The sequence below is a fragment of the Pteronotus mesoamericanus genome, unplaced genomic scaffold (genome assembly GCF_021234165.1).
Source record: "Pteronotus mesoamericanus isolate MK-2021 breed Mesoamerican mustached bat unplaced genomic scaffold, CSHL_Meso_final contig_27, whole genome shotgun sequence".
Taxonomy (NCBI): domain Eukaryota; kingdom Metazoa; phylum Chordata; class Mammalia; order Chiroptera; family Mormoopidae; genus Pteronotus; species Pteronotus mesoamericanus.
Window position 1 is genome coordinate 24,302,854 of NW_026555115.1, and position 14,447 is coordinate 24,317,300.

Consider the following 14,447-nt stretch of genomic DNA (forward strand, 5'->3'; position numbering starts at 1 on the left):
GTTTGCTTAGTTTTTTTTTTATTTATTAGATTCAGTTTTTGATAGTTGTGAGTTTGTTGTCATTTTAATGTTTATAGTTTTATCTTCTTTTTCTTAAACAAGTCCCTTTCACATTTCATGTAATAATGGCTTGGTGATGATGAATACCTTTACCTTTACCTTTACCTTATCTGGGAAGTGCTTTATTGGACCTTCCATTCTAAATAATAGCTTTGCTCGATAGAGTAATCTTGGTTGTAGGTCCTTGTTTTTCTTCACTTGGAACACTTCTTGCCAGTCCCTTCTGGCTACAAAGTTTCTTCTGAGAAATCAGGTAATAGTCTTATGAGACCTCCTTTATAAGTAACTCTCAGCTTTTCTCTTGCTGCTTGTAAGATTCTCTCTTTATCTTTAACCTTTGGCATTTTAATTATGATGTGTCTTGGTGTGGTCCTCTTTGGGTCCAACTTCTTATTTGGGACTCTGTGCTTCCCAGACTTGCATGTCTATTTCCTTCACCAAATTAGTCAAGTTTTCGTTAATTATTTTTTCAAGTAGATACCCAATTTCTTGTTTTTTTCTTCTCCTCTGGCACCTCTGTGGTGCGACTGTTGGCCATCTTGAAGTTGTCCCATAGGCTGTTTATACTATTCTAATTTTTTTGGATTCTTTTCTTCTGTTGTTCTTTTTTTTTTTTTTTTTTGCATCCTTCTGTTCCAAATCATTGTTTTGATTCTTGGCTTTATCCACTCTACAGTTGTTGCCCTGCAAATTATTCTTTATTTGAATTAGTGTATCTTTTGTTTCTGACTGGATCTTTTTTATGCTGATGAGGTCCTCACTAAGTTCCTTGAGCATTCTTATAACCAGTGTTTTGAACTGCGCATCTGATAGATTGCTTGTCTTCATTTCGTTTAGTTCTTTTTCTGGAGTTTTGATCTGTTCTTTCATTTGAGCCATGTTTCTTTGTCTCCTCATTTTGGCAGCCTCCCTGTGTTCGTTTTTATGTGTTAGGCTCTGTCTTGGTAGTGTGGCCTAATGTAGTAGGTGCCCTGTAGGGTCCAGTGACACAGCCTCCCCTATTTGAGATGTGCCCTTGATGTGGGCTGAGTACACCCTCCTATTGTAGTTGAGCCTTGGTTGATGTTGGAAGATCAATGGGAGGGATTCACCCAGGTCAGTCAGCTACAAGGTTAAGTATGACCGCTGACCACCAACCTTCACCCTCCATGGAGGATCAGCTATACTGGAGTAGGGTGGCAGTGCTCTGCAGTGGTCTGTAGCTGCCCACTGGGTGCACTGCCCCTGGGGTTTCTCAGGTGGTGCATACCAGGTCAGCCCCCACCTGTGTTTTGCCCAGGGCTGCCCCTCCTGAGCTATAAAGCAATCTGAGAATGTTGCTACTTATGCTGGGCTTGGATATTCCTAGGCAAAGCCAACTCTGAATCTAGGCTGGCTGCTGCTAGTAACAGGCCTGGATCTCACTGAGAATAGCTGTTCCTTGTTTGAGAGGGTTTAGGAAGTTGTGCAGCATGAGCCAAGACCTGCCATTCATATGGAAAAGCACTTTGGGTCGGTCAGTAAGTTGTGTGGGGCAGTCTCTAAGCATCTCCAAGGCAAGGTCAACAGTGTTAGCCAGGTCGATGGAGCCTCAAATATGGCACCAGCCTGCCTGCTCAGTGGCCCTGTTGGGGGAGGGCCCAGAAAGGGAACAATGACCACTGTTCACGCTGATGCAAGACACGTCAGCCTCTCCCTGTATGCCACTGGTGCCCTTCAAGCTGCTGCCTGGGGTGCTAGAGCTCAGATGGAGTGAGTCTGAGTAGGTGAGTCTGTGTGAGGGGTCTTTAAGAGGAACTGCTTGGGGTTCTGGCATTTTCTTCCACCTACTCAATCCCTGCTGGTTTATGCAGCCAGAAGTTGTGTTGACTAATCTCCCTGGCACTGGAACCCTGGGCTGGAGTCTTGGTGTGGAGCTGGGACTCCTTGCACCTGAGATATCCCTCCCAAATTTTTCTTCACCACACATGGGTGAGAGATCAGCCCATTCCATGTCTGCACCCCTCCTACAAGTCTCGAAGGATGTGATTTCTTTAATTCTGTAGTTGTCAGGCTTCCATTCAGCTCAATTTCTTACAGTTCTGAATGATGGTGGTTTTATATTTTAGTTGTAATTTTGATGTGGTTGTGGAAAGAGGTGAGCCATGTCTGCCTACACCACCATCTTGACTGGAAGCCTGAATTGGTGTGTTTCTTATTAATATGAACATAATGTCATTGAATTCAAACAGACTAAGACTTATTATAAAATGGCTTTAATAGGACTACTAATAAAAGCTGCCATTAAATGAACAACCATTTAGCCTGAAATTGTGCTAAGCATATTATCCTTATATTTTATTATTTTATCTATTTAATGTTCACTGTAATTCTGAAGTAGGTTATCTTCATTTTGCAATTGAGGAACTTGCAATTCAGAAATGTTGAGTGACTTGTCCAAGATTACAGCTAGTGATAGTGCCAGAGTTGGATTCCATTTTAGTCTGACTTCAAACCCTGTGTGGTTTTCCTTAAATCACACTTTTCCTAGTACTTAGTTACATATACTGATTTATGCCAGGTAATTTTCTAACCATTCTTTTTTTCCAGTAATGCTCCAGTGGCCTTTGAATATATATTTGAAACGGAGATAAATAACTTAATTACTAACAGAATCCACTATCAAATGAGTAGTATGTTTACAATTTTGCAATGTTTCTCAAGAAAACAGCATCTTCATACCAGAAGAGAAAAAAATTCTGAGCCTCTAGTTTTAGACATAATAATATTAGATTTAATAAATACTGAGATCTTTTCTCATTGATTATTTGATTTACCCTTTCCTTAGTATATTCTATGATACTGTGCTTTTAGTTGCTTTTCCCCATATTAAGAATCAGGCACTTGCCTCAAATCCTTTTTTTTAAAGATAAGGTATATATAAGTAAATTAAAGAATTGATTAAAAATACTAATTAGTGTACTAAATTTTTTTAACAGAACTTTACAGAGCAGTATGGCAAAGCTTCTCTCAGATCTTAGTATGGACACTGCTCGCTGCAAGCCTGGGAATAATCTTACCAAATCACTTCTGAACATTTATGAAAAACAGCCTCAACATGACCCAATCCCTGCTCAAGTTTCCATAATGAGCTACCTAAATAAGTTGGAAATAGATCACACTTTCACTCCTTCAGAGCCAGTTTCTGCAGTTAACAATGAGGAAAGCATAGTGCCAGATAGGCCCTATGAAAATGTTCTGCCTTCCAAAGGCCCACACCATAATGACACTAGGAGCATGGAGGAGGAAGTATCAACCCCTGGAGTCATTCCTACCTTTTCAAAACAGGATTCTGATGAGGAGAGCAAAATTTCAACTTTCATAGAAGGTGAGTGTAATCTGGATAATACAGTTTATATTCCGTTTGCCAGAAGCACTTCTCAAAGGAAATCACCGCTATCTAAGAGATTATCCCCTGAGCCACAAATCAGTGTAGCTTCACCACCGCCACTCAGCAACAGTGGAACTGTCTCAGAAAAAGAAAATAAATCATGTGCACCTAGAGTTTCTTCCAAAAAGGAAGCAGAGGATGCATCCGAGAAACTCTCCAGAACAGCTGACATGGAGGACAAGCAGCTCATCCAGAAAATAAAGGAAGCCATCTGCAAGATCCCTGCTGCCACTGAGAGGCCACAGGAACTGGCTGCATGTCACGGCCCCTCTACTTGTCATAGCAGCAGCTTTCAAGTGAAAAGTAGTACTGTCTCCAACGGTAGCTTTTTGAATTCTGACTTGATGTCTGACTGGAGCATCTCTTCTTTTTCAACATTCACTTCTTGTGATGAACAAGACTTCCGAAATGGCCTTGCAGCACTGGATGCCAACATTGCTAGGCTCCAGGAATCTTTAAGGTCCGGCCTTCTAGAGAAGTGAACTCGGAAGAAAAGATTGAGTATCTCTTTTTAAGAATAGAACTTGATTACGTTGAATGTATATTTTAAGTTTTTTATAGAGAAATGATGTTTTATATTATTTGTGAAAAAATAAATTTAATAATAAATTATTATTGGAATATATATTAATATTGTGGAGTTTATAAAAACAGGTCATCTTAAATTTACATTTGCTAAGAGAAGAAAGTTGTAGATAACTAGAGAAATGTAAATAATATTTTATTTTAGTACTCAGCAATTAGAGTTCTTTTATTACCCTGCTGGGTGAACAGTGCAGTTTGCACGGACTCTCTAAAGGACAATTAGAAGGGAGTTCCTGGGTACAATTTACTGTATTCAAACTAGAGTTTCCCTTTTAGGATTCCTTTTTGTTTTTTTAATGGCATTGTGTTTTTTATATGGGATTCTCTGTGCTATAGGCTAGTATCTTGGGTGAACTGTATAAACATTTAAGACAGAAAGTACTCCATTTCTTAAAAAATATTAAGTGGTCCATTAAAATATAGGTGACAGCCAAAGTCAGCGTATGGTTTCTTAAAGCTTTGGCACTTCTGTTTATTTTTATCCTGAATGCACATTTAAGGTCTTTAAAAAATAAAGTCAGACTGATAAATGCTAATAGAAAAGTTTCGGATTTGGCAGTTTGGTTTTTTGAATAAATAAGACTTACTTGTTTTTGTCCTTATTATATTTGAACATGATGGAGTTTGTAAATCTTGCACTGGTTTTAATTCTGCCGTTCTGAACCAATTATTTTTATCACTTGAATAGAGAACTTTGTTCTATAAATAATATAAACTAGGTTGGACTCTGCTTCTCTATACTAGTACCCCTTAACTACTCAGTATCTCCTCCTTCCATGTAAGCAGCACATTTTAACTGTTAGGAAGTTGAGTATTGTACTATCACTAATTCTCCATACTAGTCACCTTCCTGGTGTCATGTGTTTAGCACTTGAGCAGGCTAAAATTTTTATCTTAAAACTCCTAGTCCCTGATCCTCTTTCTGCTGTTTTTTTTAATGTTCATGCTACAACTTCTGAAGTACCAGTTATAGACTGACATATTCAGATTATATAGATAAAATTTTATTTTAAAAAATATTTGTTGATTTAGGAGAGAGAGAGAAATACTAATTTGTTGTTCCATTTATTTATGCATTCACTGGTTGCTTGTTTGTGCTCTGATCAGGGATTAAGTCCACAGCCTTGGTATATCAGGACAATGCTGTAAACAGCTGAGCTACTTGGCCAGGGCCTAGATAGAAATTTAAGTTTAAAAATATTAGATGAATTCTAAGCTATTTTCACAGAATTTTTCATTAATAATTTTAGTTTTTCTTACAGTATTCATAAATTAATACATCTTTTTATTTGGAAGTAACAGGTCACAACTCTTCAACATATAAATTCAGAAGTGCAGTTCCGGAATACAAAATAGTAAAGCAAGGAGGAAAATTGTATCATCTGTCTTCTCCCACATATTCAATTGTTATTCACATGCAGAAGTATATTCTTAAGATTATTATATGATAATACAAAAAGTTTCTCCTATTTTGCCCTTAATATAGATGAGTATCCTTATGTACTAAGGAACTTTGTAAATGCTTATGAATTCATTTAATTAGGGGTTAATAATTTACTTGAAGAACAAATGCAACTGGAAAACCCTTGAGGAACTATTTGATACACATGGCATAGAGATATAAATGAGTTCAGTTAAATTTTAAGGTGGAATATGACCCTAACAAAATGGAATACATATTTGGTTTCCTAGAAGTTTAGAGAAGAAGAAAGCCAAAAAGTGGTGGGGGAAGACCTAGAAGAGAAGAAACTTCATTTGGATCTTAAAGAATGTATAGGATTTGAAAGTGGTCGAAATGTTTACCCCATAAACAGTATCACAAAACACGTGGGTTCGTTGAGTAGTGTATTAACAGTATGGTAGGTACACCAACCTGACTAAAATAGAGAGGTCAAGATTATATGATAGTGATTATATAATAATAGATGATAATAGTCAAATTGTAGAATGTTAAAAGTTTCAGGCTGAAAAATAATTATTAAACATGATGTCACTAGGTATCTTTGGTGGTGGTGCTTTTTTAAAAAAATTGAGTACCACCAGATGAAATTGGGTGTTCTTAAAATTGCATAGTGATGGTAAATAAGAGGATTAGAGAGAGAGAGAAATGGAGACCACTTAGAAAGCTGTTACAGTAGTCCAGACATAAATTAATAAGCCTTTGGCAGTAAAATTTTTAAAAAGAAGAGACAAATTGAAAAATTTTCATAGGCTTGGTGATTTACTAGAAAATGAAAGAGAAGGGGAAATCAAAGTTGATTCCAATGTTTTCAATTTGGTCTCTTTGAGTCACACTGAGCAAACATTTAAAGTGAAAAATCATCCAAGACGACAAATGATCCAATAAAAAAATGGGCAAAGGATCTGGGCAGACATAAATGAGTTGAAGGAAGAGATACAGAGGGCCCAGAGGCATTTGAAAGGATGCTCGGCATCACTAGCCATCAGAGAAATGCAGATCAAAACCACCATGAGGTACCACCTCACGCCGGTCAGAATGGCCATCATAAACAGATCCACAAACAACCGTGCTGGCGAGGCTGTGGAGAAAAGGGAACCCTAGTCCACTGTCGGTGGGAATGCAGACTGGTGCAGCCATTGTGGAAAGCAGTGTGGAATTTCCTCAAAAAGCTGAAAATGGAACTGCCTTTTGATCCAGTGATTCCCCTGCTGAGACTATACCCTAAGAATCCCAAAATGCCCATTCGAAAGAACCTATGCACCCCAATGTTCATAGCAGCGCCATTTACAATAGCCAAGTGTTGGAAGCAGCCTAAATGCCCATCAGTGGATTATTGGGTCAAACAACTATGGTACATATACACAATGGAATACTACGCAGCAGAAAAAAAAAAAAAAAAAAACTTCTACTCTTCGCGACAGCATGGATGGAACTAGAGAGCTTCTAAGCAAAATAAGCCAGGGGGCGAAAGACAAATACCATATGATCTCACCTATAAGGGGAACCTAACCAACAAAACAAAGATGCAAGGAAAATAAGACCAGTAACACTGAAAGAAAAAAGAAACCAACAGAGACAAGAGGGAAGGAGGAGAGGGGTGGGTGGGGAGAAGGAAGGGAAGTGGCAAGTCAAGGAACATATAGCAAGGACTCATGGATAAAGCCAAAGTGGGGAAGGATTGAGGGAGGGAGAAGGGGGGGGGCAGGGGAAAGTGGTGGGGGAAGGCAGAGACAAATGTATGTGAAAAAAATTTTAAAAACCTGGAAAATCAAGTTCTTAGTCAAGTTCCAAGTTAACAAATTCCAAGTTTAGTTTTGATAACTACTATAAATGGAGAGTGGGTTAAGGAGAGAAAGAGTGCCCATTCTCAGTACTCCTCTCTAGATCTTCACACCAGGAATCAGTATAAATCACCTCAGCCTCAGAAGATCAGTCTAGTCCCAAATCACAGCCCTCTCACAGTCCTTTTCTGTTGTCCCAGAGTGAGAGAAGCATACTAGTGGAGTATCCCCTAACCTCTACCAGGGTGAATTCAGTATCTCCTGATAGATACTGGGTGTAGAATGGAAAAGAACCATCTTCCAGCATTTTATCACTATTGTACTGTCCTTGGATCTGATCTGTGGCGGTAATAGAGAAATGTCACAATCGATTTAGTATTGTGAATACCATTGAAAATGAAAGAAACTGACTATTTGACCAAATGTAGAGAGATACTAGGGGCAGGGCCAAAGAAACCAGAGAATTTACTGAGTACACATTTTTCCCTTCTTCCCACCACCCTTAGATTTTAGCAAATTTTCCCAGAAATCTTTACTTTTCACTAATGGTGGCATTTATGTCAAGTGCTTTAAAAGTTATGAAGGACTGCTTAAACTATGTGGAAAATAGAGCAGAACGGCAAGGCCCAGTTAGGGCATGCCACCAAATCACATCTTGTGAAATATATCTAGTGCTCACATTGTGGGGGCCGTCCCTTCAGCTACAGATTGAGTCAATGAATGAATGAAGTGAAAGCTCAAATATGTGCGAGGTCCTAATCTGGGCTCAGAGAATACAAAAAATGAGCAAGACAGATACTCTCTGCCCCCAAGGAGCTGGCATTACAGTGGAATATAAGAAAAGGAACATGCAATAAGCATGGTGAAGAAAAACAGGTTTAAAAGACAAACAATGACAAAATCAGCTTACATTATAATTATTAGGGTAAAAGGCTCTCTCTGAATAATTATGTTTAGAAATCTAGAATTTAAGTATACCACTAGATAAACAGATTTGATTTGCCAGCTAACTATCATTTTTCAAACCTGTTAATTCTAAATTTTCTTCTTAGAATTGCTTAAACAAATGAGTTCTACAACTGTCACACCTCAGTGTTTTAGTATATCACTTACAGAGAACTGGGCACCATTTTATTTAAAGCATTTGGCCTAAGTAGGACCTCCCAGAGAATTATTAGAAACAGTAAGATCTTAGGTACTCCTGAGTTGAGTTTTCAAAAGGACTTTAGAAGTCATCTATATCATACCCAAAGGAGGAGTCTGTTCTACAGCGATATCTACTACTGGTAAGATCCCAAGCGCATCATGCATATTCCTTTTGCCTGGACCACTCTTGCCCAGGTTCCTCCTGACAAATTCTTACTCATTCTTCAAACCCCTGGTACTACTATACCTTGTTTATACCTCTGTTGATGCAGGTATCAGTCTACTTGTCAACCTTCCTACCTTTTATACTTCTTAAGGGCAGGGGCCAGTATTTATTCATCTTTGACACCCCCTGTGACACTTGGTGTATATCATATAGTAGGCAGTTAATAAATATTTTTGGACCTAACTAAATCCCTGGCAAATGGTCACCTAGGCTTCACTTGATTATCTCCTAGTGTTGGTATATTCATCTTTTATAGTTTGATTACATCTAAACTTGCATTAGCCTCCTTGTAGCTTTTATTCTTTATTCCTATTACTTCTGAAACAAAATTCTCTCTTGTTTAGCAAACATTTGCACACTACTGCAACAGATTGTTAAATATTTAGGACAGGAGATAGGGCAAATGTTTTTAACTATGTCACCAGCTTATCTCACTGATTTGTGGGAGGGATGAATGTAGGCAAAGCTTTGAAAACTGGAGGGCACTGAACAATCTGTGACTCAAGACAACTTTTAAAGAGCCCTCAGCATCCTGCTTGCCATCATTTGATGTCCTCCAGTTTGTCAGTGTCTTAAAATTTAAGTCCAACAATGAGCAATGAACTCCAAATGAGATGTGATCAAGCAGAATACAGCTAGATTATCATTTCCTATAATTTTAGATCATTTAAAAATGAATAAAGATTGAATTGGCTATCTTTAGCTATCATATATTACTGCAGATCATATTCGGGCTATAGTTTTCAGATATTCACATTGTCATTCTCAGTGTTGAGTGGCATCATGTTAGGACAGCTTGGGGGACCCAGGTCCTGTCCAGCAAGAAATGGGAAGTTTCTCTAAGACTGAGGTTCTGACCAAACAAATGGCCTCAAGTAACCCAAAAGGAAGAGCTCACATTTACTACAAAGTGTTCTTGAAGCCAGGTCTTAAAGGCCATAAAGAAGGATGAAAAGATCTAGACTGGGTCCTGGCCAATGTGGCTCAGATGGTTGGAGCTTTGTCCTGTATACCAAATGGTTGTGGGTTTGATTCCCAGTCAGGGCACACACCTAGGCTGTGGGTTCTATCCCCAGTTCAGGTGCATACAGGATGCAACCAATTGATGTTTTTCTCTCACATTGACCTTTCTCTCTCTTCCTCTCTCCCTTCCTCTCTCTCTCCAAGTGGTGAAAAAATGTCCTTGGATGAGAATAGAAAACAAACAAAATGACTGGGAATCAGGAGGCCTGGTCCTTACACAGGTTCTGTGGCTGTTTTTCTGTATGAACCCTGTTTTCCAGTTATAAAATGTGAGGATTTACTACAAGTTCTCTATAATCGCTCCATGATTCAACAATATTTAATTATGTATTCTAGCATTTTGACAGGACATCTCATTCAATTAGTCAACCATGAGGGTTCTGATCAGGGTACTTAGAACTCTATATGAGGTAGACACACTGTTCTTCCAATCACTGGGATGGCTCTGCCAACTCCAGAGATGATTTAAACTAGGGTGAATTTTGTTTCAGAAGTAATAGGAATAAAGAGTAAAAGCTACAGGGAGGCTAATGCAAGTTTAGATGTAATCAAACTATAAAAGATGTTGTTGCATGAATATACCAACACTAGGAGATAATCAAGTGAAGCCTAGGTAACCATTTGGCAGGGATTTAGTTAGGTCCAACAATATTTATTAACTGCCTACTGTATGATAGACACCAAGTGTCACAGGGGGTGTCATTATTTGTCACAAATGATTCAATAAAAGCTGTGACATTCCTGGTGTCTCTCTTAACAATTCCACCTATCTCAGGACTAATTTTTGAACACCACCATTTCTATTAGCATCCCCTACTTAGAAGATGGAAATGCTCCTGGTATAAAAACATCATGGGTAATATCTGCCTTTTATTTTACAGACATAGACTTTTATAGTTAAAAGGAACCTTAGGATCACCTAGTTCAATCTCATTTTTAGAAATGGAAACAAACCAGAAAATATTAAATACACATGCTCAAAGCCACATAGCTAACACCTTGAACCAGATATTGAGTCTCAGTCTATCATGCTTTCTTCCCTGAACTGCCTTCCCACTATCAGCTAAATCTCATAATTCTTTAAAACCCTGGGGCCCAAATCTGTCACCAGAATCTAGTTGCATGCATTTCTCTCTGCTAGCGTGGTCTAAGAATAAGGGATTTCCTCTAGGATCTGTGAGAATTAAATAAGTGAAAATGCTTTGAGAACAAGAAATATTAAATAGATGCTAATGATCACTAATAACACATAGGAGGTCTGCATGCATATATGTGTGCCCTGTACTAAACACTTAAGGTTTTACTTTTGCTTTATGGGAGGCACACAATGTTCTTAAAATCTGTTTAGCATGTGACATAATGCTAGTAAAACAATTTTCCCACCTGCCATTTGGCCAATTCCATTTAAATCACTATTTATATTTCTTTTTAAAGTAGATAGATAAAATTACATGAGTTTTTCTCCTATTAACGCTGGCAGTCAGAGTGAGTTCTAACATTTCCAGGAATGCAGCACCATCTTCTGCTCAGCCTGAGGGGTAAGATGGCTCATTTCTCCATGGAGATCTCCAGGAGACGTGCAGAGCTATCACACACTACCCAGAAGGAAAACGTGGTCCCATTTGGAGCTGAAGACTTACACATTTGCTGAAATCTATAACAAGGAATGTTGCCCACTGATCAGTAGGGAACACACAGCCAAGGTACATATTTTCACTCCATCATCCTTTCCAGATTATTCTGTGCTTGGCTGTGAGCTCTAGGCCCAGAATAGGGTAGGAGACCAGAATCAAGTATTTTAAAAGTAAGCAGCTCCAAAACAAGCAGAGCAGACCCTCTCGAACAGATGAAATGAGTAGGGAAAAAATAAAATTTGAAATCCAGAACCTCAGAGAAAAAAATAATCTTTTTTCCTTTTAGGTCATTCAATACTATCAGACTCTACTGTCTTAGGATATGGAAATAGATTGGTGGAAGATAAGACAGAAACTAGAAAAAGTCAACAAATAAATATTTGAGTAAATAGGCCTTTCGTATTTGAACCATAACCTATATCCCACGACTCCACTCTTCCCCCACCACAAAGTTAATAATCATTTAAAATTTTTTTTATTGAACACAATTACAGTTGTCCCACATTTTCGCCATTGCCCTCCCCTGCCCTGCCCATAGCCCTTCTCCCACATTCAATCCTCTTCCATCATCCTTGTTCATGGGTCCATTATACATGTTCCTTGACTTGACCGTTCCCCTTCTTTTCCCTGTTATCCCCCTCCCCAACCCCGTCCCCTTCAGTTTCTTCTTTATTTCCATGTCTCTGGTTCTATTTTGCCTGCTCGTTTTTTGTTTTTTTTTTTAATTTGGTTCCACTTATAGGTGAGATTGTATGGTATTTGACTTTCACTGCCTGGCTTACTTCACTTAGCGCTATACTCTACAGTACTACCCATGATGTCAGGAAGGATAGTTCTTTCTTTCCTTCTGCCATATAGCATTCCATTGTTAAGTGTACTACAGTCTTCTGATCCACTCATTTACTGATGGGCACTTAGGCTGTTCCAGCATGTGGCTATTGTAAATAATCCTCTATGAAAATTGGGGTACATAGGTTCTTTTGACTTGGAGTTTTGGGATTCTTAAGGTATAATCCTACCAGTTGAATCACCAGATCTAAAGGCAGTTCCATCTTTAGTTTTATGAGAAAATTTCATATTCTTTTCCACAATGGCTGCACCAGTCTGCATTCCCACCAACAGTGTGCTAGGGTTCCCTTCTTATTGTACCTTCTTTCTCCCCAGAAGATCCAACCTTGGATGCATTTTGAAACCTCTTCTTGGCAATGTTCTGGAGAAATATAAAATGTTCAACTCATCCACTTCGAAGGAGGAAAGAAGGAAGGAAGGAAGGAAGGAAGGAAGGAAGGAAGGAAGGAAGGAAGGAAGGAAGGATTAAACTGTAAAGCAGGGGTGTCTACCTCCTGGGCTGCATGCGGCCCAGGATGGCTATGAATACAGCCCAACACAAAATCCTAAATTTACTTAAAACATGAGATTTTTTTGTGATTATGTGTCGCAATGTATTTAATGTGTGGCCCAAAACAACTCCTCTTCTTCCATGGTGGCCAAGAGATGCCAACACTTTGGACACCCCTACAAAGAAAATGAAATCTGTTTTGTGGTGGGAAAAGTCCCAGATTGGGAAACCTGGGTGTTAGATCTGGTTCTGACACTAGCTTTGTGGAGCTTGCATGAGTCACTCTCTGGACCTCAGTTTTCTAATTTGTAAAATGAGGAAACTCCAAGAGATTTTTCTTTTTTTCAGGCATCTTCCAGCTCTGAAACTATAGCCCCCAGATTCCTCTGACATCTTCCCTTGTGTTCTGTTAAGAACTTCTCATTGGTTTGGAGGGTACCTGCAAAGCCCTTTTAAAATTCTCCTCCTGCTCCTTCTTCTTCTTCGGCTTGCTTAATATTTAGTTTGCACCTGCTATGAAACATTTTTATAGGTTTCCTTATCTCTTCACTTAGACTCTCTTTCCTCCTCCTCCTCCTTCTTCTCCTTCTTCTTCCTCTTCTCCTTCCTCTTCTTCTCCTTCTCCTCCTCCTCCTGCTCCTTCTTTTTCTCCTTCTCCTTCTTCTCCTCCTTCTTATCCTCCTCCTCCTCCTCCTCCTCCTCCTCCTCCTTCTTCTCATACTGTTTATTCCAGGCAAAGGAGTACAGTCATGATTTTTATTGTAAAATGAAACACAGGTACAGAAAAACCACACAAAACAAATATATAGACTGTTGATTTATTACGAGGCAAACGTCCTTGCAGTCACCGCCCAGGTCAACAACTAGAACCCTGCCAGCCCGCCCAGAAGATTTTCCACATGCCCCATTCCAATCGCAGCCCCCCTATCACCCTCCTCCCAAAAGGAACCATTAGCCTGTCTTTTGTACAATCACTATTGCTAGTTTATTTACATTTTATCTCCCTTGTGCATCTTACCCATTTTCTAAAAACTTGATGTGCATTTTAAGTCTTCTGTTGCAATTATCTGTTAAAGAACTTGGGCCTTCTGAGCTGGGGAGTTTCCCACACTCTTGGCATTGCATTTTCTTGGGCCAGGATCAACATATGTCCTCTTCATTTCCTGCAAATTGGCAGCTAATCCAGAGGCTTCATCAGGCTGAGGTTGGATCCCTTTTGCATGACCAGAGGTGGCGGTGAGCTCTGTCACCAAGAGGCATATGATGTCTGCTATTACATTTTTGAGGTTAGCAGCTGTTGATGCTTAGTTCCTAAATTCATGAATTCACTGAGGTTGCAAAATGATGATATTTTAAGTCTATCATTTTGCTTTTGTTTATTAGCTTAATAAGTTTACAAGATGTTTCTCTCATCTACTACTTAGTTACCATGAATAAGTTTATATAGGGAAGTCTAGATAAATACTTGCTTTGTTCTTTTAATTTACTCAGTTTTCAGGATAATAAATTGGTTTTCTGTCATCCTCAGAAGTTACTTATTCAGATTCTCAGTGCTATTATAAATTCATGGGTTTAAATATATTCGATACTATTGTACAAGTCTAATCTTCAGGAAAGCTCAAATAGTTCCACCTTTGGCCAATATGTAGCTTTCTTTGCTACCTGATATGACAAAATGTTCCAGCCTCATCTTGTACATTTGCTGCTTCAGACCTGGAATCTGCCATTTCTCCAAGAAGTTCTAGTTCCTTTCATTGAGATTTCAAGATGACAATATGGGGA

General features: G+C 38.8%; 1 protein-coding gene across 1 annotated transcript in view; it reads left to right on the plus strand.

The window, feature by feature from the left end:
* The window catches only part of CCDC14 (coiled-coil domain containing 14), a 53,096-nt gene extending 49,145 nt beyond the window's left edge, over positions 1-3,951 (plus strand). The window contains exon 13 of the mRNA XM_054575199.1: positions 3,018-3,951. Within this exon, the coding sequence (XP_054431174.1) occupies positions 3,018-3,951 (934 nt within the window). The remainder of the gene's footprint in view (positions 1-3,017) is intronic.
* The last annotated feature ends 10,496 nt before the right edge of the window (positions 3,952-14,447 follow it).